We start from the raw sequence: 25,776 nt of genomic DNA, 5'->3' as shown, positions 1-25,776 counted from the left end.
TGTACCCATAATAGTGCAAAATAGGTACTTCGAATTATCTGTTGAGCCTAAGTACTTGACTCTTAAATGCTTACATAATGCTTCAGATGAAGATGCCCTCTCATTAGCTTCGTTGCAGCTGTTGTGTATCTAATTCTGCTAAGAAATTCAAATTTAAATTTGAACCCTCAAACAAGGTTCATGAAAGATTATATGTAAGCAGTAGGATGCTGCTGAAAGTATCCCACAGCCAATCATATCAGAGCTCAAGCCAGCACTTGGTTATCAGAAAGGCTCTAATAATATACCTATGAACACAGTGATAAGCAGTGGCCAAGAGTTTCAGACAAGTCAACATGACAGCCTCGTTATTAGTTGCCCTTTCATGTAGAGAATACCAACACATACTTATCTGTTCTGTTGTCAAGGAGAATGTTTAAGGCTCTCTGCAGGGGTTATATTTAGCCTGGGCTCTTACAGATTTTGAAACAATTAATAATCTGCATGCATATTCTCTTCTTAAAAACTGCTGGGTGGTAATATTATCTTTCCTGTCTGCCAACAGTGGGATGAGTATTGTTTGAGCTATCAGTCTTTCAGCCGGTGGAATTAAAATAGATTCAGTAGGAAGCATCTGTTTTTTCCATAAATTTCATTTTAAAACAAATTTATTTTGAGTTGAAAATAAAACTCTGAGAACTAATTTGCATAATCCACTTTTTCAGTTGAAGGAGCAATTGCAATATAATTTCTCTTCTTTGAGCAGATCAAAGAGACTAGAAAAGCACTTAAAGATTCTGAAAGTGGGCTGGAAAAAATGGCTATTGGTCATCACATTCATGATCGTGCCCATGTCATTAAAAAATCAAAGAACAACAAAACTGGTGATCGAGAACTGAATCAAGAATTTATCAACCTGGATGAATGTAAGTCTTCCAGCACACACCTCTGATTTTTTTTTTAGGAAGTGCTGATTTGTTGATCTGGCCCCTTCAGTAGGTGTCAAGTTGGACACCTAAAAATTGAGGAATCCCAAATCATCAGTCACTTTTGAAAATGCTATTCTGTGGGGGAGGTGTTGGGGGAGGGGGTGGTCATACTTGAGGGTAATCTGAGTGATAATGTTTTATGGTTTTGAATGAACAGTAATATATTAAACCATATAAAATTCCAGTGAAAAAACTTTGTGTTTTAATGCAATTGCTTTGACTAGTTATGTAGCAATTGTAGTTAAATACTCTCTCCTAGGTTTTCATCAAGTTTAAAACAAAAATGTTTTTAACTTTCTGCAGCTGAGGCCCACGTATTTGATGAGGAATGGCAGAAGGAGATTATGAAGTTTGGAACATCTGGAGCTAGATGCAATTTAGAAGCTCCAAAACACAGAAGTAACCATCATATAAGCAAGGAAGATGCATCAAGGAGGTAGAAACGGTTTCTGTAATGGCTCTAATTATGCTGATAGTCTTTCCTTTTTCTTAGAAGAAAATGAGTGTATGCTTGTATTTCATTAATAAGAACTTTCTGTTAGGAACCTTGAGAAGAAGAAATATACTTACTCTCTGCTTCACAGATTATGTAGCTGAAGTGTAATTCAGAGTAGTATTTTGATATAACTAAAATTTGAGGAAATACTAGGTGTGGCTTTCAGAAGTTTTGGCCGTTTAACCTATTTGGTTATAATTCGACTTGTAAATTTTTTACAATTTTATTTTTTTAGACAAGTATGTTTTTATCTCAAACAGAGATAGAGAATAATGGTAAAATTGATCACATGCAAATTGGGTTCACTGTGTTAAGGCTGAATCCTCCACTGTTCAGTCAGAAGTGGATTGGTCCATCCCTTGAGGAAAAGAGCAGGAGAAGGTCAGAAAATTGCTGTATTCCTCTCCTGGCAGTATCCCCTGGGGTGAGATGCATAGGTTCAGGAGGAGACAAGGCCATCCAACCCCAGAGACCAGGGAATCTGTGGGAAAGAGCATGCCCCATATCTATGAAGGCAGTAGTTATCTGTTCAGCGTAGATTGTTTTCCCCATGCTTCTCTTTTGGTCTTTTTTTTATCAGCATAACTCCAGTAAGAGGTATGCTGCTCTTGTCAGCTGCTTAGTATCAACCATGGAGGATATATGCAGCAAGAGCTAATGCTGGCTCAAACTAATTTCTGGAGTGAGTAGGGAATACTGTGGTAAGAAGCACTAGTCCTTGTTTCACCTTCTCCCAAACCATGCAGAGTGCTTTCCATGTGTCACTTGTGCACAGTCCTAGAGGGGAAACACTGCCACAATGCAGAGGCTGCATTAGCCCCTCCTGCAGTATTCCATGGGGAAGTTGTGCTCATGTAAACTGAGTGACAAATCCAACTCTGGATTACTGCTCAGTTTTTAATCAGACACAGTTTCCATTCACTTCAGTGAGTTCTGCCAACATACCAATTTGCAGCTGTCTCTTATCAATACATAGATACACAATAAACTCAACAAAAAGCCTAGGCTGCTAAAGCGTCTCATCCACTGAAACATGCTAGTAGTTTTACCAGCAGAGGATGTTTCTAAGTTGTAAAACAGCTTAAATACATATCATAAAGGCTTGCATAAAAATAACTAGATTATTCACTGTGTGTTTTGTAAATGGAAAAAAATACTTGGCCAATGCATCATATTGTTCATCAAGCATTCTACAATGGTTTTGATTGTGTTTTGTTTCAGGGAGAAACCCCACCCAAAACCATTGATTGCAGGATCCAGAAGACCTGAAGTTTCTGTGGAGAACCTCAATGTGAAAGGATCGCACGTCCCAATCAAAACCAGCAAAAGATAAATGGCTTGTATAATGATTTGGATGGGATCTTTTTCAGAGAAGATAATGGTGCTAGATCATAGACCAATCCCTGGTTTTTAAGTGTTAGTGTGCCCTGCTCGTCTAGTCATTCGACCACTGAATGTTCTTGAAGACACCAGCTTTTGGCTATTACATCTGGGTCTGAGCAGTAAAAGAAAATATTTACCACTGAAAAGCACTTTATTGGGTTATCACTTTTCTATATACTGTAAGCTATAATATTTTGCCTTCCAAGGCTTTTTTCCTACAGTTATGCTAATCTCTCAAACTTTTCAGCAGGCTTGGTGGTAAAACTAAATCTTTTACCCATGCTATACAACTTTACACAGGAACTAAATTCACTTTTTGTAAAATTATTTTTTTGTGGCTGAAGCAATACCAGTGTGGTTTTGGTGAAATTAGATTTAAAATTATACTATAAAACTATTCATTAGCTATTGAATAATCGCCAGATTCATTTTAATTTCCCTGATTTCAGAATGTTAACGGAGTCTAAAAATAAGTAAAGTAACTTGTTTTTAAGTAAAATTTAAGTTTATCAACATTCTTATTTATCACTTTTGCATACTTGATTTTCTGTATGTTGTTTATTGATTTCAGTGGCTTTATATTGTATCTCTTAAGTGGTTCTACATCCTTTGTGTGTTTCCATTGAAGGTAACCCATTATTTTTCACCATTGCAGATTCTCTATACTAGGGCTAGAGTTAAGTAGCATGATGGGTTTTCTATTTTCTGTGGCAATATACTGTAGTTCCCTTGTATGAACAATAGATATGAATGTTGGCATTCATAACCAGATTGGTATGGGAATCAAATTTGGTTCAGCAGACAGAAGTATATGAACTAAATGCTAAATAATTACACCATTCCCTCTGTAAATGATAGTTTTAAAAGCATGTGTGCAGGAAATGCTACTTGCAGTCCTCCTTCTTCTATCAGCTAAGTTTGTGGCTGTGTTATATCATTTTATGTCCTGATTTTTAAGGAATCCAGGATCTGGTAAACCTAAAAATTGTTGACCTCCCTTGAAAATTTTACTATTTCAAAGTTCTTCCTTGTTTGTACTTTTTGTTTTCTTTCTTTTTTAAAAGTTTCCTTGGCTTAAAGTTATTAGGCGAAAACAAACTGAATGACTTATTGGGAAAAGTAAACCTCTTAATGTATGTTATCTGTGTCAAAATTCATGCATCATTTTGTTACTTGGAAGGAATTGTAGATGATATATAAATATCAGCATGAACAATGAATCTGTTATTTTTAAGTTACAGCATTTGACTTCTCATGGCCAAGATGTACACTTTTTTAATCATATCAACCTTCGAGATGTCTTTAAAACATGTTTTTACTCTGAAATCATATTGATTTTTTTCCCCTGCAGATCCCTAAATTATTTAATATTATCATTTTTACACTTAACAGGGCATGTTATGTGTATTTCTGGAATGGAAGACTGTTTTCTCTCTGCTTGCTTAATGCAATGGGTTTTCTTCAAATATTATAGTAAAAGCCAGTGCCTATGGTTTAATGTTACTAAGACCCATTTGTAGTTCATACAGTCAGAGTCAGACTTATTTACAGATAATAAATCTTAATCTGAAAATGTACTGTCCTTAGATACTAACCAGTGTACAAATTTGAGGCCTGATCCCACTTTAATTGAAGTTAATGGGGATCTTGCCATTCAGTTCATTTAGAGCAAGATTAGGCCCTTAATGTATGTTTCAGTTTTGTCACCTAGATTCTCTAATAACAAGCAATGTAACCGAACACTTAATATTGTATTACAATTCTATTGTCTAAAATCAAATCAGAAAGAAATCTTCTGTTTAGGAAATCCTGTATCTTCATAAAAAAAAAATCTACATCTTACAGCCTTTCATATTATTTGACTATACTTAATCTTTTCTCTTTACATCTTTTATGTGTACTTGAATAGGAAATATTAGTGACACATAAAGTACTTCATTCTTTATTAAATAGCAGATACTATGATTGTAAAGAAGCAGTGGAGGACTAATACACATTTGTTGAATTGGATGTAATGTTAATAATCTAAAAGTTAATGCAGGAAAAGTTGTTTCTAAAGGTATAAAAATATAATACTTTGGTTAATGAAGAGTTGTTTATTCTTTAACCTTTTGGTTTTCTGCTTAGCGTGTACCACAGTGTGCATTGTGTTGGGTTGGGCTGTTATAATACTTTTTCATACAGCAATATTCTGTAGGGAAGTAAATGTGCTGGCTGTTAAAAGAAAAACATGCAGCTAAAAAAATGCAACAAGGATAAGATAGGAAAACTGTTCTTAATATCTCTGTGCAATGACTAAGATGGATTTCAGACAGGTGGTTCTTTCACTTGGTAGAGTACTTCTCTTTAGTATCACTGACTAATGCGTGGCATCACAGAAAATTCAGATTCAAGCTGTCCAGTGTTACAGTTCTTTGCCTAAGTAGAGGCAAATGAAACATCTCTTGTATTCAGCTTAGTTTTTCACCTGGCTGGGTTCTGTTTTGTATTTTTCTTTCTGGCTTCACCAGGTTGTCTGGCTTCTTCCAGTCTTTTTTTACAATATAGATGCTTATGCATTACCACAGAGACCATTAACTCTTTTTTTGCAGGAACCACTGAACAGTTTTCAAATAGTTGTAACATTTGGGCATTACTGACCTTGAATTTGTAGCCTCTATGTGAAAGGCAGGCTCCATATTCTCATATCAACAATCCCCTTATTTATACAATTCCCCAACCACAATTGCATTAGTGCCAAATGCAGTACTCAGCAGAGGCCAGGGATTGCATAAACATGCACATTGAATTACTGCCTTGTCCTAGCCATGCAGAAATAAAGATGAGATATGAGGAGTGTGGTTTTAATTAGACTGAAACGTCATTAGTTCATTTGGGAAATATCTGGCAATGAACTGTACATTGCAGGACATTGTTTCCTAAAGTCTCCATCTTTTGGGAGGGCTGCTATCAGCCCTCCTCTTTTCCAACCTATTCCTTCCTTGTTGCTGGGACCCCTTGCTCATAGGTCAGTAACATTGCAGTAACATGTAGAGCACAATACAGTTCAATTTAGCAACTTTCATGAGGACTCTTTAAAAAAAAGAAAACTAGCAGATACCTTTGTATTTAAAATATACCAGTAAAAGTGCCAACTCTTCCACAAATTTTCCTGAGGGTGATTCCCTGTACTATTTTTCATTTTTTAAATGTTCTTAGGGGACAAACACTGAAAGTGTCAGAAACTCTAATTCAGTTGACATTGTCATGTGCAGAAAGGTTCTAGAATAAAATTACATATTCTAACAAGCTTCTACTAGTTCTTGTGCCATAGGTCATGTTTTCACTCAGTGTGAAAGCTGTTTGAGGATGTCATCTCAAAGTTTCAAAGCCTCAGAAGATAAATTGAAGCCCACACCTAAATCCAGTTTGCCTCCACTAGCATAGGAAGTAATGCCTCTGATCATGAACACCCTACTGGGTGGTGAGAATTTCCTGACTAGTGTTAAGATTGAAAGAATACTTTGCTCAAGGATGTGGTAGAAATGAAAGCCTCATTGTGTAAAAAGTCTTTTGTCCAAGACACTAGAATCTTTTGTTAACGCTTTCCTGAAGTGACTAACCAAATCAATATTTTAAAATGTACAAACCTAGAGATGGAGTGATGCTGCAGGAATAGAGAGGAGCAGTGAGGCAGAAGAAAAACGTGTTTACTAGCTGAACACTAGCATTCACCCAAAGTGAGACTCTGTCTTTTGGAGGGTTTAGTTCTGAACTATTTAGCCATATCCAGAAACGTGTTGGATATTTTAAAAAGAAAAAATCCCCTGTGAGTAACACTCTTCATCTGTGTGTAGTTACTTAAATTTATAAATCTGACACCTATCCCATTCTTTGCATACTTCTAAATAATTCTATGCTCTTGAAGATAGGATGGTTGAAGACTATTACTTTGAGTAGTAATGCACCTGAGATATAAAGTTATTCCACATGAGGTTATTATCTGATGAGATTACACCCCCCTCCATCCCTGACTAGTGAAATCTACCCTGGCAGAGTAAAAGATGACACACCGGAAATGAGTTTCACTAGGGAACGAACCTGTTCTTCCACCTGCCTGATGAAAGATTTATGGTTGAAGCTGCAATGGTTGAGATATGTATGAATTCATTTTCCCAGTGTAGTGTTTCCAGAACCTGTGAAATCCCTACAGTATTGTTATTAAAACTCAATATTTAGTGCCTAATTTTCCCATTGGCCTCAGTCTGGTGTTGAGCTTTGGTGCCCAACATTCAATTTACATGTATATTTGCATACACCATCAACCTAGGTAGACATCTGTGAGACTTGTAAAATTCAAATTTACATCACATTAGATTTTGAGTCCTCAGATGTATTTGTGCAACTGAATACTCAGGCACTGAGTCAGCAATGCACTTAAGCATCAGCCAAGAAGCTTCTTATTGGAAGGCCAAATTACACCTGCCCTGCTTATAAAAGCAATCCCTTTGGAGTCTGTAAAACTTCGTGCAGGAGTAAGATGACACCAAATTAGATCACAAATTCTAACATACAATATACCAGTTTGACTAGATGAAGGTTCATATTTGTATTACAGTAGCACTTAGAGCTATCAATTGAGATAAAAAAACACACTGTTAAGCATTGCACAAACACATAAGAGACAGTCCCTGCCCTGATGAGTTTACAATTAAATAGAGACACAAAGAGTAGGAGGGGAAATTTGCACAGAGAAGTGAAGTGACTTTTACAGTGTCACACAGCTGCTTAGTGCAAAATTTTCTCAATATGTCAGCACACTTGGTAATTGAAGTTCTGTTTCCTTAATAGTAATATAAACAATTAAAATTGATTTATTTGTACAAAACTTAGTTTAATTCTGCCTGTTTAGCCCTATTGACTCGTGGGGATACAAGAGTATAATTAAGGCAGCATTTTGTGGTGTATTTAGTTTCCATCAAGGTATTTTTGTTTCCTGGCTGTACATTAATGGGCACCTGAACACTTAAACAGCAAGTGCTGCAGTAGTTCCTCTATCCTCCCTCCCCACTGTGCAAAGCATGTGTTAAACTTCAAGGACAATAAATCATGTAATTGACAAGATAGAACAGCTGATGAAGGCTTCAATCAGAAAGGAATTTCCCAGATGTGGATACTGCTTGCAAGCTTTGTGTTGTATGTGCTATGACATATACATTTTGTACGTATCTAAAGTTACCAATCAATTTAGGAATGCCAAACATAGAAGTACAGTACAGAGAGGTGTGGATACACAAATGTATGAATAATTTGGCTAGAGGCCAGAGTTGGTTCTTTTAATAACTCTGATCTCCAAACATACTAACGAATTAAAAGTTGAACTAAAATAATTGAATATGTATTCCTATCCAAAGAACCAAACAGATTTTCTGCCTTACTTTGGAAAAAGACTGTTGAACTTGCTGAAGTTCAAGTTGTGAGTAGAGTTGCTGTTATTACTAGAACGATCTAAGGTTGTTTGGAACAAACTACATATGAAGTAGTGATCCATTTTAGTGAATTCCATGATAGCTGTAATGCTGATAACTACTCTGAAAAAAAGGAAAAGTACAAATATGATGATCTTTTGCAGTGGTGAACAGCAATGAATTAAGAGATGGTACTTATAGGATAGCTATTGTGACAATGTTTTAAGCAATTTAGGTCACTAGATATTCAAATTTTGGTCTTATTGCATCAAACATGTCTGCCTGCCCTAGTGCAACATACTGCATTAGGAATATTTATACATTTCTCCTTGCCATCATTAAACCCTGCTATGAAGTACAGATCCAGTATGCTCTGAGGAGAATTTCACAACATTAAAAACCAAATTAAAGTTTTAAATCTTCCACTTTGGCATATATTTGTGATTTGTGTTCAGGGTGTGATAACTGCTTATAATAAGTGGCAGAATAAAGCAGAATGTAATGCATGTGTTGTGCTTATGCACTAATACATAGTATAATCAAAAACCTGTATAGCAGTGACAGCACAAGCATTCTGAATGTTTCTGCTTCCTTGCTGCCAATAAGCCACCACAGTTGTGTCCCCTGATAAAATAATTATTAGAATTTAGCACAGCCTAGCTTTTAATTTTCCCCTGTCCTCTTTGAAAATGGTTTAATAATTTACACTAGGGCTTGGAAAATCCATTTACCATTGGCAAGTGGGGAACTTTTCTTGGTGAAGGAGGGTGCATGACATAAATTACTGCAGAATGTACCCTTTCATTACAAAAAAAAAATTCCATATATTGTGAAGACAGCTATAAGAATGTCAACTAGTTCTGGACTGTCTTCCTGCTGCTATCCAGCTCTAGCGCATCTGCTGCTGCTCAGTGTAAGCAGTGACACATAAAGATGGAGCAGCGAAACTGACAAACATTCAGTTTTACTCCTCCACTGCAAGACAAAGTTCTGAGCACCTCTTGAGTTAGGGGAAGAAGGGGGGGGGAGTGGATGAGCAGAAGCCCGCCCACATCGAAAGGCCCCTCTCCCAGCCTAAGGGGAGGAGCCACTGAAACCAGGTCTCAACTGAAGTCAGGAAATAACTAATGGAAAACAGAAGTGAAGGTTACAGGGTCAAAATCAGGGATCCAGAAGAGGACACTGAGAAGAGAACCCTGGACAGCGCCCACTGCTCCTCAAAGGAGTCCAGGAGCCCACTGCTCCTCAAAGGAGCCCAGAGGCTCTCTGCCCAGATATGTGATCTGAGGGAGGAGCAGAAATAGGCCCCACAGTTACAGAGCACCTCTCTGTCCAACATCTTCCTCCTGTAGGGCAAGTTCTGAGCATCTGCAGAGGCAGATCTTGGAGTTACTAAAATTAAAGATATGCAGTGGTGACATCTTTCCCTCCATCCATCCACACTTCCTAGCCCTCCTCTCCCCCTGCACAAAAGCCAGGAGACCAGAGAAGATGGGGAGAGGGGAGGGGAGAAATAGAATAATGGAGACTGCCCTCTCACAGCAGACAGGATGCTCTTGAGAAAGATAGTAGTAGCTGGAGACTTTTCTACCCTCAGTCAGGTGGCTAGGGGAGGGGTAGAGTACATCAGAGACAGACATCCTGCCTCCTTATAACATCCAGGAAACTCTGTGTACAAAAGAATAGATGGGATCCTCCGCACCTGCAGTAAAGAAGAGTCTCCTCTGGGAAGAGAACAGATAATGAAGTTCCTTTTCCCTTTCAGCAGTTAGAACAAGGAGGAAGCTTAAAATTTGCTACATATACCAGTCAGTGACGTATGGAAGATTAAGGACACAAGCAGTTTCTGGGCCAGCACCCTAGTAAAAATCTCAGAACCCTCCAACCCTTTTGCTGCAGCAGGCTTCTTACAGGATGTTGTCCTTGGATCTGTCTGGTGTCCATCTTCATCCCATCCCTAGTACATCAGGCTCTGGCTAGCAGATATTTGGTATATTTTTTTTAGTCTTCTATTACATATTTATAGCACAGTTCATCCCAAATGATCTGCGAAACAGTGTCCCTGAAATGCACCCACCTGTGGGTGGACAATAACATGCACTGCAGTATTGCAGGAGGGGAATTCAGTGAGGTACCCTCAGGTATACATGTTTCTTAATCAGTGCAATGGACCTTTACTGTCAACAAAGAACTGACACAGCTTTAATTTTTAAGATTCTGTCAGAAGGACAAACAAGCCCCATCCTCCTCCTTTTCACACACATTTATAGTGCATGGTACGGTATATTTTCCTACTTTAGAAAGACAGTGAGTGGGATTTGCTGCAATTTGAATTTATGATTCCAGGGTGTCTTAAGTCTTCATACTTGGCCTATACCTTTAAGCCATTCCATCCTGTTCATTTTTGGGACTGAATTCTTCCTATTCTGAGAACTGCTTTGCCACCACTGACTAGTCTTTTAACATTCCAGAAAAGTCCTATTTATCTAATTTTTGTACCATTCCACTTATATCACAAAGGGGCCCAACATGATACAGTTTCTAAGAGGGTACTGTAATATAAATAATAAGTATAAACACCCCATCTCATTATTGCTGTGCCTAGATTTGAATTAAGACATTGTTTGCCAGATTAATCTATATAATGTAATCAGTGTGTCTGGGGGTGGGGAAGGACACTGTATTAATAATATATTTTATACAAAACACTTAATATGCTATACACCTACAGTACCACTGAAACACAGCCCTCACTAGCCTGGAAAGTGCTGGTGGACAGCAAAGCATGATATTTGGTGTAGTTCTTAAGCTCCAGCTCCTGGAATCGAGTGATTACAGGAGAATCACAGCTTTCATTTAAAAAAATTGTAACTTTCTAACCTTCATGGTTGAGGAAAAGGAAGCTTGAAAAATGTGATTCACGGGCACCCTAACGCTCATAATCCAGAAGGCCAATACACAGAATCTAACCTTTATTATTATTGTATTAATACTAGTACTAACACTGCTCTACAGCCAAAATGCTTCTGAAATAAATGTAGTCCAACTTTACTAATTCTGGGTCACTGAGAACGAAAATGATGCTTAAAATTGTTGATTGGGTCTAGTTTTCAAGATATGCTATTGGGTCAGTATATACGACCCTTGACTTGGGAATGGCGGAGGATAAGTGAGTTATAAAGGGAAGGGATCTCAATTTAAACCAGAAATGACTAAAATACATCTTTGACTGGATCTATGAATAAATCTATGACTGGGTTTGGATAGTACTTGCTTTTTAGGCAAAACAATGAATGATGCAATCTGAAGCTGGTATTGCGTCATACATGATATGAATTGTATCATGTTATTCCTAGAAGTCATGGATGATGCAATCATAAGGAAGCTTACATCACTCTGCTGAACAAATTGCCCTATATGAGCTCTAGAAATCATACAGTGTTGTGCTCTCTTATTTGTCAGTGTTTGATTTTGCAAAGGGACACATTTCTGTTTAGCCAAAGTGAGCAGAGATGCCTCATACTTGTTTGAGCAGTGCAGATAACTTATGCTACGTTTGTGGTGAAGTGACTTTTGCATCACAAAAGCACAGTATAACCACTATGGTTAAGAGAGCCTATCACCTTTATTTTGGCTGCAAAATTGGAGATCAGGACAAGAGGTGGGCCCCACACATATGCTGCAACACTTGTGCAACAAATCTTCACCAGTGGTTGAACAAGAAAAGGAAATCTATGCCTTTTGCAGTGCCAATGATTTGGAGAGAGCCAACAGATCATACCAGCAATTGTTACTTCTGCATGGTGCCTCCAATTGGGAAAGGTGTGTCAAAGAAGTAAAAGTGGACTGTGCATTATCCAAACTTTCCATCAGCTATATGCCCAGTACCCCACGGAGAAGGAGTGCCGGTTCCTGATGCACCAGAATCATTCTCACTTGAGTCAGACGAGGAAGAGGAAGAGGATGAAACTTCTGGTCCTGAACCATCAATGTCACAGGACCCACATTTTCTCCCATCCTCCTCCTCTGAACCACACCTCATAACACAAGGTGAACTGAATGACCTTGTCAGGGATTTGGAACTATCCAAGAGTAAGGCAAAGCTGTTGGGCTCCAGACTACAGCAGTGGAATCTCCTAGCAGGCTATCAATGCTTGCAGACTATTGCTGGACAGTGACAAGAGATGCTCCATTTAATGAATACAAGAGACAAGCCAAGAAGCACCAAGTAGACACTGAGTAGGACTAAACTATGTACATAATAGTTTTTTGCCTTTTGTTTCATAATAAATTTTATTTATATAACCCTTTTGCTGATTTTTAAAGTGTTACATAAACAGGACAGGTGAAATATTATCATGTAAAGCAACCACAAACACATGAAAAGACCTAGGTGTACAATTTATGATTAAAACTCTACTATCTACACAATATACATAGACATAAAATGTAAAAACTTAAATATCTTAGAAACAGTAGCCAATCAGTTGTTTTAATTGTCATATTTGAATTCAGCACATCAAAATACATAAAAAATAGCACATTTTATCTCTGAAGCAGATGACTTCTCAAAAATTGTAGACCAGTGTAATTAATATATTATTCAAAAAAATCTTGTGATTTTTAAGACAGGTTTATCGAATGCTTGGGGTTGGCAATCCTGGGGACACCTTTCCTTATGCTGCCACTGGACAATTCACCGCCCGTGCCTCAGTTTCCCCAGCTGTAAAAGGACGCCAACGATACTGACCTCTTTGTAAAGCGCTGCGCACTCCGTTGGTGGCGCGTGGCAGGAGAGAGCGAGGCGTTCATTGGTTGTGATGAATGCTCCCGCCAGTGGGAAGCGCCCCACGGAAGCCACATGAAGCGGAAGGGCCTGGCTCCCATCCATACAGACTCTCCTCCAGGCGGCTCGAGCAGCGCCCAGGGCTCGCCGAGCTCCTCCCCCTCCCGCCCTGCAGGTGGCGCTGCCAGGGGCCGGACGGGTCCCCTCTCTGCCCCGGAAGTGATACCTAGTCGGGCCGGAAGCGCGCGGGCTGCGGGACATTGACGGTCAGAGCCTGAGGGGAGAGGTGCGCCATGCTGCAGCTGTTCAGAGCCGGGCTGGTGCTGGGGCCCCGGCGGCGTCAGGGCTCGGCGCTGCTGTGGCAGCAGGTACTGGGCTAGGCCAGGAGCCTCGCTTGTTTCCGCGGGGCCAAGCTGGCCCGGGGGCCGGAGTCCTTCTGGGTGGGGGAGCAGCCCCCGGCCCGGGGAGTGTCGGTAAAGGGCCAGTTCCTGCCCCGGCCGCTCGGGGCTGCTGGCCGTTAGTGGCGTTGGGTGCTGTTGCCGTCGTGTCAGGGGCGAGGGCTGTTCGGGCTGGCGGTAGTAGACAGGGCTTTGGAGCGGAGCAGGTTTTTGCCTGGAGCTGGAGCGGGACCGGGGCGCAGCTCCAAATCCCTAGTAGTACGGAATACCACGCTCCCTCTGCCACTAGGTGTAAAGCCCGGACTCACTTGCGTGACCTGTGTCTGGCAGGGTTCATGATCCTTGGGGAAGCCTGGATTGGGTCATCCCAGGCATGCAGTGGGCGATGGGCAGGGATTCATGGAGTCTAGGGGAAGCGTCACAGTTCTGGCAGCCCCCAGGCTCAGAGCAGAACTGAGTGTGGTTGAGTGTGTGTAAAGTGGAGCAGCCCATCTTATTTGCCACCCAAAAGATGTGCTGAACACCCTTCCCCTGCCCTGTCAAAACAACAGGTATCTACAGAGTTCTATGCCCAACTCATAAAAGTTCATGTTCACTTAGGGTATGGCCACACTGCATTGTGAACCCAGGTCTGTGGGACTTAAGCTTGTGGGCTTGGTGTTTCCAAGTCCATTGTTTAGCATTCACACTGTACGGTAAATCTGGGTTTATAATTGCAGATTGGGGTTTTACAGCTGTGCAAATGCATCCATACTCAAGTCTGCAGTTGAGATGTGTCCACATTGCAAAATGACAGGGCTTGGATCTGAATCACAGTGGGACTCTGGCTCTGAGTCAGCCCCATAGTAGAGACCTAGGACTCTGGTCCTGAGTGCTCGCTGACTTGAGTTAGACTGATGTGTCTGGATGGAAGGGGGGTTAGGGCTCAAACCAGAGTCAAAACCAGCTTTAGTGTGCAACATAGACCTTAAACCTGTGGGACTCTTGGCAAGAGTATGGGATTAATTTTTGCGTCTTGACCAAACTACATTCTAGTTTAGTCAGTGGTCCTTTGTGACTCTCAAGCGCTAGAACAATCCTGCTATGGTTGGGTTGCAAACACCACAGGATAATGTTTAAATCCGAACAAAGAATAAAAGCTTTTGTTGGAATAAAAATGCCATTGATATATATTTGTCTTTGCCCCTGTAGACCTTGCATACACCCTTGTGAGGCAGGTAAATGTTATCTCAGTTTTACAGACATCCGAATATGACTTGGCTGATTTAAAGGCCATGCAGACTCAGTGACGGAGCTGGAAACAGAATTAAAGAATTTTGGCTTCTATACCTCAGCTCTAATCACCAGACAAAGGTTACTAACATTACCTTGATAAATGCATTCTACCAACTCAGTACCCCCAGCCTCACTTGGATACAGTATGTTGCTTCTTTTCTACTATAACACAATGTTAGAATATAATGCTTAACCCACCCCTACCCCCTCTGCTTTAGTTGAGGGCTCTAAACTAAGGAACAGGTCCCTTCTTCCTGCAGTTGTGGTTTGTATTTCTTAGGGCTCTGTAAGTGCTGTTAATTGTATTCCTAGTCCCGTCTTGTTACTGACCTGCCTCTGCACAGAACTGCTCTATGCTTATTCAGCTTTGCCCTGATCTGCCCTCTCTATAGGTTTTGCTTCTCACCTGCAGGTTATTGGCATGGGACTTCATCTGCACAGAGATTACATTTTTTTATTTAAGACTCTTACTATTATTGTAATAGTGATGCCAATAATGGTGGGAGCATTTCTATGGACAAACTGTCATTGACTAGAAATTAAGAGGCGATGAATGGAAAAAAATGCCCTTCATTCAGTTTCCTATCTTAGAGCATGGAAAGTAAGACTAAGGAAAGTAGTAGGTAGACATAGAGAAGAGTGTGGAATGAAGGGATAGAAAAGAAGGGAGACAGGGTAAATCTATAAGTGTCCAAGTCCTCAATTTCACACACACACACACCACTTTTAGGGATGAACTCACCAATAATGGCTATCGTGTCTGCTCATTTTCAGATGTTCCTGATCTCTCCTGTCATCTTGTGACCTATTGTGTCTCTGGTGCTCCCGTTAGGCATAGGCTTTAATACATTGTCCAAAGACCCCTTAAATCCACACTATGGCCCTCCTCACAATAGGAGAACTAGGAGGTTGCTTGAGTGAGTTAATAGCTGGTAAATGTAGGGAAAAGTAAGACTGCTACTTCACACATTGTTTTTGAATGTGTGCAGCATCTTCCCTGGTATCCCAGAAAGCAAGAGGGTGCAGGGGGCAAGTTTCTCTGAAACCTCATTGCAGCATCTCTCTCTGCTTGTCCAAGGGAGTGGCAGGCTAAGTGCAGGATTGATTGGCCCTGGAGTTGGAGGCTGTCTGCTGCCCTAGTTGGGTGGGGGTTCTGGAATATCCTTGGGGAGCTCAGATTAATTGATTTATTTTCTATCACAGTAAAACAGTGAAGAAATCACAGAAAAGAATCACTTTATTGGTCACAAGGTACCTTCCTTGAGGCATGCTTATGGGGAGCCATTGTTGTTCTGACATGGACAAAAGAGGCTGAACGGCCTTCTGCTCTTGTTTTTCAGTTTCTCATGAACGGCTGCAGACAGTGTTCTTCAGGAATCATTCCCAATGAAAAGATCCGCAATATTGGAATCTCTGCTCACATTGACTCTGGGAAAACGACATTAACAGAACGAGTCCTTTTTTACACTGGGAGGATAGCGCAGATGCATGAGGTTTGTCTCTGAATTAATGGTATGACACTCATTTTGGAGCTTTTGAATGTTATATGCAATGATTCAGCTATTGAGTTGTCTAGAATTGTTGAACCACAAAGAGTACTGAATGGAATGAGAAGGTTGTGCTTAAAGGCCCATTGATCCTGTTTGAAATACAAGCCAAGTGGGGAATCCTAGGGACAGCTCTCTGACTGATGCTCTCTGACTCCTCCCCTAAGTCACACACATTTGCTGTCACATACACCCCCCAGCACCCTGTTTCCCCCAAACAAAAAAACTCCAACAGACCCACCACCAACATAAATGGAAAACTCCATGCAGTCAAAGGTGAATGTGACAAACTGGAATAGAAAACATAAAGAATGTGCTCACTGGCTCCAGATACATTGGCTTATTAAATTCACAGTGAAATAGAATTGTTTGTAATGGCTTTTTGACCACCAGATCTTCTTCAGGAATGATATGCAAAGGAAAGAGCAAAGCTAGTTAGGATTGTAGACTTGGGCCACTAACTCAGCTGAATTTTGTTGCCTGTGTGAAAGATGCTTAGTTAGTGCTTATTCAGGCAAAATTCTCATTGAAGGCAGTGGAAGATTTTCGTGCAGTAAATGCTTTGTTTTTTGTGTTTAGGTAAAAGGTAAAGATGGAGTCGGGGCTGTCATGGATTCTATGGAGCTGGAACGACAGCGTGGTATCACAATTCAGTCTGCAGCAACCTATACCATGTGGAAGGACACCAACATCAACATCATAGATACACCAGGTAACATGAACTCTGAGAACTTTGTAAGTGCTACCCCCTCCAAAATATCTTTTATCCAGAGAAGACATTGATTCTCCCCCACCACTGTTACCAGTCTGATAACAGTAGTCTAACTGTTTATCTGAGCTGATCACACAGTGTTGCACTGAACAGAGACTTCCATGTATATGTTTCAGTTTGTTTGTTTGCCAGTGTGGAAATCAACAGAGCAGAGGAAATTCACTGTGTAATTGTTTTGGTAATCATTAGTGGCCTCGCCAACTGCGGAATGCAGATTTATCCAGTCTTTTTGCATCTTGTTTCAACATATTTGTAAGCTCCTCAGGCCAAGGCACAGACTTTTTTTATGGCACCATCAAAACAGTGCATAATAATAAAGGCAGAAAGGTATTACAGCTCTGTACCCAGCAGCCTTTTCCGAAAAGTATTCGACACTTTTGCATGTTTCTACTGTACTTGGGAGTAATCATGTGAAACTCACTGCTCTACTGGAATTTTGTTTGAGGGTTGAGTAAGACAAACATACAGACTTAGATTCTCTTTATGACAGTCATCTCTTGTAGAATGTGGTTGAAAACATTAGAGCAACTGGACCAAATGTTTATCTCAATCCCAGTTGAAATGGCTTAAGATACAGAGCACTTCATCTCGAAGGCCCCCTTCTTGACAGGAGCCTCCATGCAGGGTCTCCCACGTGACGCTCATTGGAATTAGGGGCCTTTGGTATAGACTGAAAATGCTTAATGTCTTTACCATTCTTCAGTGTCCTGTGAAATGCACTTGCGGTTCCTGGCTTCTGGTAGACAACTGTGATGATTTTAACTATGTGGACAATTAGCTTCTTTGTTGGCAGTGTTAAAAGAGAGACCAAGGCTGAATAGCAATGGGCAAAAAAATGTTACTTTTAACATTGATCCCTCCAGAACAGATATGAACCACGTTTCTGGGACAGAGAGGATGACTGTTGGTATCTAACCAGTATCTGGTAAATAGGCAAGGTACAATGCCCTCACCTGTGTTTCTAACAACACCTTGAATTGCTGAAACTGGAAGGATAGTAAATATCAGATCTGTGTTTCACTCTTTACTACTGTTTATATCTTGTACTTCTGTCACCTTAGTCTATGAAAAATAAACTCTTATTATATTTGTATTAATATAGCTCCTAGCAGCCCTAGTCTTGGACTAGGACCCCATTGTGCTAGGTGCTGTACACAGAACCAAAAGACAACCTCTGCCCCAACAGCTTACAATCTAAGTGTTGGGCAAGAAACAGCAGATACAAAGGGAGATGGGGAGCACAAGAAGACAGTGAGACAATATTAGTCATCATGATCAGCAGTGGTATCAGTGATTCTGTTTAATTTTTGTTTATACAGTAGTCTGCTTCAAATCAGTTTCCATTTCTGGCTTTTTTGCACTAGTATAATGCTGTAGTGTTTTGAGTTGTAGTCACTGTATGGGGATTTCTATCTGATAAAATCAAAACACTGTCCAATGGAATTCCTTTAAAAACAATTTCTCAAACTTTTTTTTTCAAAATCTAATTTTTGGACAAAATTTGACTTGACAGTGTCCCTTTCAGTATAGCTAAAGACTTATTCATGTGGATACAGAAGAGAAAACAACCCAATTGAGTGTAATTCCCTGCTGCAGCTTAAAACATCTCAGAAAATTGTTTTTCTCATTCAGGGCATGTGGACTTCACAATTGAAGTGGAACGAGCTTTAAGAGTTCTTGATGGAGCTGTCCTGGTGCTCTGTGCTGTTGGAGGAGTCCAGTGCCAAACAATGACCGTGAACAGACAAATGAAGCGTTACGATGTCCCGTGTTTAGCATTCATCAATAAACTGGACAGAATGGGCTCAAATCCAACCAGAGCTGTGCAACAATTGAGGTAACTAATGTGTTTAGCTTGTTTGCAGTGAAGCTCCAAACTGTTCATGTGGTGTTTCTTGATGTTCTGAGTAGATGTTAATGAGCCTGTTTAGCTTGTGTGGTAACAGTTCTGAGAACAGTGCATAGCTTCAGGTTACATCAGATGGTTGCAAGGTAACAGAAACAACTCCTCTTTAACATCACCGTAAGGTGGTACCAAAATAACTCTCCCATTGATAGAACAGCTGTCAATGTCAGCCTAGGTTATGAAACTTTTGTTACCCAAAAAGAAGCCAGTTTCATGGCTACTGAATTGTCTCTGTGTCTCATTTGGACTCATTATGATAATGGAGATGTTTATGGAGTCATTTATAAAGATTTAATAAGAAGATTACCTCTACACTAGGATAATAGTAGTGCTGCAGTGTGTTGTTCCAGTATCCCATGGAGGAGGAGTAGGGACCTAAAGGTGGGACAGGCGGTTGTTTTTAGCCTTGTGTCTCATCTTTTCCCCCCATCCTCTAAGTCTGTGCATAGATTCCATTCATAATAGAAGAATAAGCTGGCTCCAAAGTACTAACGCACATGAGGGAGAAGTAACCCCCTGGATTAAAATTACTATTGAAAACAAACTAACATGGGTGAAAGCAAACCTTATTGGTCTGCCAGTGTTTCAGTTTCCCTAGGGTTCTCATTTTATGACATGAGCCAGTGAGGCTTTTCATTTGAGTGAAGGAAGGCTTGCTTATTGGTCCTGGGGACACTGTTGAAGGATCCAGGTAAGACAGATGAGTTAAAATGCTGCCTTGTCTTGTATGGAGAACTAATTTATATTTTTAAACTTTTCAGATCCAAGTTAAATCACAATGCAGCCTTTATCCAGATTCCCATTGGCCTGGAGGGAAACTTCAGGGGGCTTATCGATCTCCTTGAGCAAAGGGCCATATACTTCGATGGTGACTTTGGGTAAGTGGTTGAAGGCATTTATTATTTGCCGAGACTACTCCCTGTTAACTGAATGCTGAAACTGAGTACAAAATTGTTCAAGTTGCCCCCCCCTCCCAAAAAAAAGACGTTTAAAAAAAATTCTCTCTTGGTAGTGAGAGGCGTAGTTAATGACTTGCCTGGGAGGTCCATGTTTGGTTGCCCAGATTTGGTAGCTGCATCCCTTTGATGGCCACCTGAATGTGGCTGAGGAGGTAAAACAGCACCGTTGTTCACTAAGGATATAGGGAATGCAATTCAATTCAGGATCCCAAATCTTTGCAATCTTTGTGGTTGTGGGCAAGGTGAGAAGACAACACAGTGTTAGATCACATATCTGGTAGAAATCTGGAGCAAGATTTTTATTCTTCTTGCCATTGGTTAAGCTTGTTGGGTGAAATCCTGTCTCTGTTCAACACAGCGGCAAGACTCCCATTGACTTCAGTGCACCTGGATTTCACCCATTGTCTCTCATGAGGGTGGAGTAGATAGGCAGGGTTCCCATTCCTCACTTCATTTTGGCTGTGCATAAAATATCCATCCATCCATAACTTAATAGGGGATGAGGCCCCTAACTTTGCATCTTTATTCAAAACCTGTTGAGATGCCAGTAGGGCCAGTTTAGGGTGCAGCTGTAGCTGCTGGAAACTTTGTGCAGCATGAATCAAAGGGTTCTGACATTACAGCTGTCCAGAGGACAATAATTTTGTTTTATGGGACGTTTTGAAAATAATTTTTGGTCCCCATTGGAAACAAAACAAAAGTTGGTTGAAATGTCAGTTTTCAGACCAAAAACTTAACTTTTTGATTTGGGAAGAAGAGTGTGTGTGTCTGTAGCCAAGGGGTTAAGATAGCCTACTGGCCTAGGATGTGGGAAACCCTGCTCTGCCTGATTCAGAATAGAGCTTTTCATCCCAGACCACTCTGAATCAGGTAGAGCAATGACTTGAACCACATCCCAGGCAAGTGCCCTAACCACCAGGCTAGAGAGCATGGCATAGTCTCTCTCAACCTTCCCAGTGAGAACTTTGTCAAAACCAATATGTTTCTACGAAATGTTTCGGCTTTGACACAACAGGATATTTTGACAAAATTTCATGTAGTCAAAAATGTTCGGATTAGCACTAGTGGCCAGTCTGGTTGCATCCAACCTAAAGAGTAGGAGATCTGCTCTAAAACGAGGTCCATTAGTGCCCGTTTGGTATGTGAGTCTTGGGATAAACTAAAGGTAAGGTGGAATTGAGGCTGATGTACAGATTGTTCGGCTGCACTGTTGAAGTTCCTCTGTGCTGTGGTGTTGAAGATGCAATATTGATAGACCTCAGTAACTTTTTTACCCACCTAGATGCTGAGACTGTTGAACTGATCTCCAAATTTCATGGCCACTGTGGTGCCCATATGGTTCAAAGCTCAACTCACATGGCTGTCCACAAAACTGATCATGTTGTCTATGCCTTTGTAGCGAGACCATTAGATACGATGAAATCCCAGCTGAATTTAGAGTAGAGGCTACAGAAAGACGCCAGGAGCTGATTGAATGTATTGCTAACTCAGATGAACAACTGGGGGAGCTGTTTCTGGAAGAGAAGATCCCTACAGTTACTGATTTAAAGGTAAATGATGATTCTTGTGGAACCTATATTATTTATTAGCGGTGAGATTTTTCAAAGCCTCCTAAGGGTTTCAGGTGCCTAAATACCATTACAGTTGTTCTTTATATTTCCCAAAGTGTGCCAAGTGCTACATATTAGAGGGCCACCATTACCTTGTAAAGTGTGCCTTTACCTAGAGGCACCACCTCCCTTGGATGCGAGGCACATTCGCTTCCTACATCAGCTCAGATGGCTAACAAGGCTGCCAGATGTTGGTGGGTTTTGTAATGTGGACAGAGAACTGGACTGACACTGCCAAAAGACTGTGAGGTCTGGAGTGGATTTGAACTTTTATGTGCCCTCCATAACTCTGATAGTCTCTGTAAGTATGTCCAGACTTCACACTAAGTCCAAGTTTGTGGGACTCAGGCTTGTGGAGTCAGTGTTTCCAAGCCAGTGCTTGAGTGTCCAGACTGCATTGTAAACCTGGATCCAGGTGTCTCCTCTGTGCTAACAGGACCATACTGCACTACACAGAATTTGTGATTCAGGTCTCTTGATGTGACCTACTTCCACACTGCATAATGACAGGGCTTGGACCTGAGTTACAGCAGGACTCCCGCTCTGACCCACTTCTAGCAGGTTCCTAGGACCTAGGTCCTGAGTGCTTGCTGACCCGTGTCAAGCTGATTTGTTTGTGGACAGAAAGGAAGTTTGGGCTCAAACATGAGTCAGACCCTAGGTTTAGTGTTCAGCAAAAACGTATTCTCTATGCCCTTCTGAATCTTTGAGCCATCTATTTAGTCACACAGGTTCTGTAAGCATTAGTCTGTCACTGTTGATGGCCCTACTGATATTGAGCTATAGAGATTATGACTTTCTCAAAGTCACACAGCAATCCGGTAGCAGTGCTGAGAATATATACGTACTCCAGAGGGAATTCTGCACCAAAAAATTAAATATTCTGCACCAAAAATTTTTACTAATTTTGTGCACAATATTTTAAAATTCTGCATATTTTAATTGTCAAAATAACACAAACACAATAACAATATAGTCACACCATTTTCAATTATTTTGGTAATTTATTTCAAAATACTTGTCAGCAAATAATTGAAAATAGTGTGATTATATTGTTTGTGTGTTATTTTGACAATTAAAATATGCAGAACTATGCAGAATTTTAATTTTTTTGGTGCAGAATTCCCTCAAGAGTACCACGGTTCCAGCTTTGAATGTATTTTCGGTATCCCAGGAAAGTGGCCAGATTCATGCCAATAAGTGGGCACCATTTTGTAGATTGCCACGTACTTTTAGGGGCAAAAGAAAAATGCAGAGCTGTTATTTACCAGGCTGCATGTGGCAATAGACTGTGTAGGTAAGGGATGCAAGGAGGGTCTGGGTCACGATGCAAACTGCAGGCACGCACACAACTAAAATTAATTAATTAAAAGTTTTATTGGGGATAGTTACAAGGGGTAGGGGAGCAGCGTATGATTAGCTAATAGGGTTAATGGAACTTAAAACATACAATGGCTAAAGTATTTACTATTAAACAATATTTATAAACAAAGATGCAGTAAACAATATTTATAAACACGGATGCAGCATTTAGTAATAACCAATACTTACGAATACAAACCAACTCATAACTACCGGCAAACGTAGAAATTCTGCTTAAAACACATGAGCTGAGAGAGGCTTCGAGGTGATCAGGCTCAGTTACGGGTGTGCACAAAGTACACAGGATTCGTTTTTCTTTCTCCTCTTCTGCCTGCACATGGCAGACCAGCCTAAAATACCCACTATGACATCATAAAAGTGTCATAGGGGACGGGGCCCAAAAACTGTGTGTGTTCGTTTCTGATTTGGTACAAGCAAAGTTTACACCAAGTAGGGGAGCAGGTGCCTGAAAGTCTGGCTTCGCCCCCAAAAGGTGAGGAAATGCATATAGTTCAGAATGCCTTTAACACTGACTGATAAAGGAAGAGGCCAGGGCAATACCGGTATGGGCAAGTCTTTTAGGATGCAGACAGGAACTTATCTTAACATGCCCCCGTGCCCTCGCCGAAACAGTTTGGCCGAAAACCTAAACTTCCGAGTGTGACTCCTCATTCCCACCTACGAGGGGATGCACTTCGGGGGTGGAAGCGATGTAGGCCGAGGCAACAAACTTGTGAATGCAGGCTTTAATGAAGGCACATCCAAGACAGAGAAGACCGAGCCCAACCAGAAGGGACACAAACAGGGATTGGAAATAAGATTTGTAGGGCGCAAGGCCAAACCAATCAAGCCATGACCAAAACTGGAAGGACTCTCGTGACTCTTTGACAGTAGAGCTCAACGTTTGCAGATCTTTAACAATTGAGGACAAATTAGGAGAAATAGAAGGCAAAGAAACACAACATTTATCAGCAAACTCGGGATATACTTCAGCAAATTTAGTACAAAATGAGGGAGATTGTAACAAATATTGAATCATTAATCTATTTTGAATACTATACTGAACAAGGGAATTTAACTGCTGATTAACTAAGGAGAGGCCTTTGGCCGTAGTATTAGCAAGCATTTCAGTAGCAAGGGATTGAAACAGCACTTGATCACGTAACATCATATAACTGACAGGGTTAAAACTAACAACAGAGGAGGCGAGGGAGGAAGCTGCTGTTTGCAAACGAGTCCAAAACGAGCTGGTACTACTACGACGGTGTCGGTGGCTAGATGGCAAGGTATAAATACCTCCCCCCTGTAGATACAGGGTGCCAATGGTGCATATACCCCGGGGATTGGGAGGAAGCACAGCAAATGCGACATTACCGCAAATCCAGAAATGACCGGGTCTTAAGGAAGAAATTGTGGTATGGCTCCACCTATTATTGTCCATGGAGAAAAAGCTGGATGCACGATTGATACATGCAGCCTCAGCATGGTGCATATGCTGGGCATGGAACAGATACATATGTGTTATGGAGGTATAAAAGGTTCCAAAAAGAATGTTATAATGAAGACGATAAGAACAATTAAGGGGAGAGGGGTAGGTGTAAGTAAGAGTGGGTTTAGTTAGGGAGGTATTAGCATAAGAGAAACTCCACAAAGAACAATTAGAATAAGTACTCACCCAAGTAGGGGCTGGGGTTAAACTATTACCAACAAAAACCCAACAATGAGATGCTGGAACTCTAATACTATCAATTAAAGGAAAGCTATGATCACTTCGACCTGAAGCATTAAGAACTGGAAACACATAAGAATTAAATTGTGAAGAACAATTATTCCAAACACTAGAAGCAGCCCATTGCACATAGGGGGAAGAACAATTTACATAAGACAAAATAAATGAAGAAAAATTATTAACTATTGGTACAAATTGAAAGGGTAATGGATATTTAGGTGAGAACTGAGTAGAGCAAGGCAATCTTCTGGATTCAGCGCTGACAGGGACTGGTTTCCGCTGACCTCCTGCACCCAGTAGGCAGCGAACCATGTTTGTAGTCCACCTTCTCCTAAGGGTTCCATGGGCAAAGATGTTGTGAGGAAGGGCAGTATAACCTGTAAAACAGAATAACAGGAGCCCTGCTCAGGGGCATTAGTTTGTTTATTAAGAACTACATCATAACTGGCTCAGCAAATGAACTAGCTTGTTACCGGGGGTACTTGTAGCCACTAAGTAGGTGTTAGGGTACTTGCTGGCCCAGAGAATGGTGGTTTTTATAGGTTTTCGATGGCCAGAGGCTTGGGGTTCTGTAAGCCAAACCAGTTGGTGTTAAACATGGGGGAGGACCAAGGCGGCTTAGGTGTAGGTGAAATGTGAGGCCAGCGAGAGTAACTTTTGTTGAGTGCGATAAGTACCTGGGGTAAAAATGATCTCCAGTTTTTAAAATCAGGGTTGGGGTTTGCTGTTCGCAACATAGTTTTAAGGACTGCGATTTTTCGCTCTACCACACCATTACTTTGAGGATGATATTTAGTATGGATGTGAAGGGAAGCCCCCCATCCGAAAATGAGCTGTTCAATGCTTTTGCTGGTAAAGGGTGGTCCACCATCTGCTTGAACTTCAGTGGGAGTGCCCCAGGCAGCTGCTGTTTGCTTAAGAGCCACAGCGACAGAAGCAGCATTGGTTTTATTAAGAGGAACACAAAAGGTTTGTCGAGACCCCAGATCGACAGTAACTAAGGCTTTTGGAAAACAACGAGCACCTGGCAAGGGTCCTATTAAGTCAACTTGCCACGTATTACCTGGGGCAAAGTGTTCTGCAGCGTATGCAGAGTGCTCATATCGGGGACGATTCATAGTTTTTACCTGCACACACT

General features: G+C 40.8%; 2 protein-coding genes across 9 annotated transcripts in view; both read left to right on the top strand.

Annotated features, from left to right (window-relative positions):
• The window catches only part of MLF1 (myeloid leukemia factor 1), a 29,018-nt gene extending 24,082 nt beyond the window's left edge, over positions 1-4,936 (top strand). For all 7 annotated transcript variants that reach the window (XM_030574481.1, XM_030574483.1, XM_030574480.1 and 4 more), the window contains 3 exons: positions 746-905; positions 1,272-1,404; positions 2,686-4,936. In XM_030574481.1, coding sequence (XP_030430341.1) covers positions 746-905; positions 1,272-1,404; positions 2,686-2,797 — 405 coding nt within the window. In that variant the 3' untranslated portion in view covers positions 2,798-4,936. The remainder of the gene's footprint in view (positions 1-745; positions 906-1,271; positions 1,405-2,685) is intronic.
• An 8,378-nt stretch (positions 4,937-13,314) lies between these two features.
• Positions 13,315-25,776, top strand: part of GFM1 (G elongation factor mitochondrial 1) — a 57,921-nt gene continuing 45,459 nt past the window's right edge. For both annotated transcript variants that reach the window (XM_030574476.1, XM_030574475.1), the window contains exons 1-6: positions 13,315-13,448; positions 16,094-16,246; positions 16,880-17,012; positions 18,705-18,909; positions 19,740-19,856; positions 21,337-21,487. In XM_030574476.1, the coding sequence (XP_030430336.1) occupies positions 13,374-13,448; positions 16,094-16,246; positions 16,880-17,012; positions 18,705-18,909; positions 19,740-19,856; positions 21,337-21,487 (834 nt within the window). In that variant the 5' untranslated portion in view covers positions 13,315-13,373. The remainder of the gene's footprint in view (positions 13,449-16,093; positions 16,247-16,879; positions 17,013-18,704; positions 18,910-19,739; positions 19,857-21,336; positions 21,488-25,776) is intronic.

The sequence above is a fragment of the Gopherus evgoodei genome, chromosome 9 (assembly GCF_007399415.2).
Source record: "Gopherus evgoodei ecotype Sinaloan lineage chromosome 9, rGopEvg1_v1.p, whole genome shotgun sequence".
NCBI classification, from domain to species: domain Eukaryota; kingdom Metazoa; phylum Chordata; order Testudines; family Testudinidae; genus Gopherus; species Gopherus evgoodei.
The sequence above is the reverse complement of the archived record's forward strand: the minus strand, read 5'-3'. Positions and strand labels throughout refer to the sequence as shown.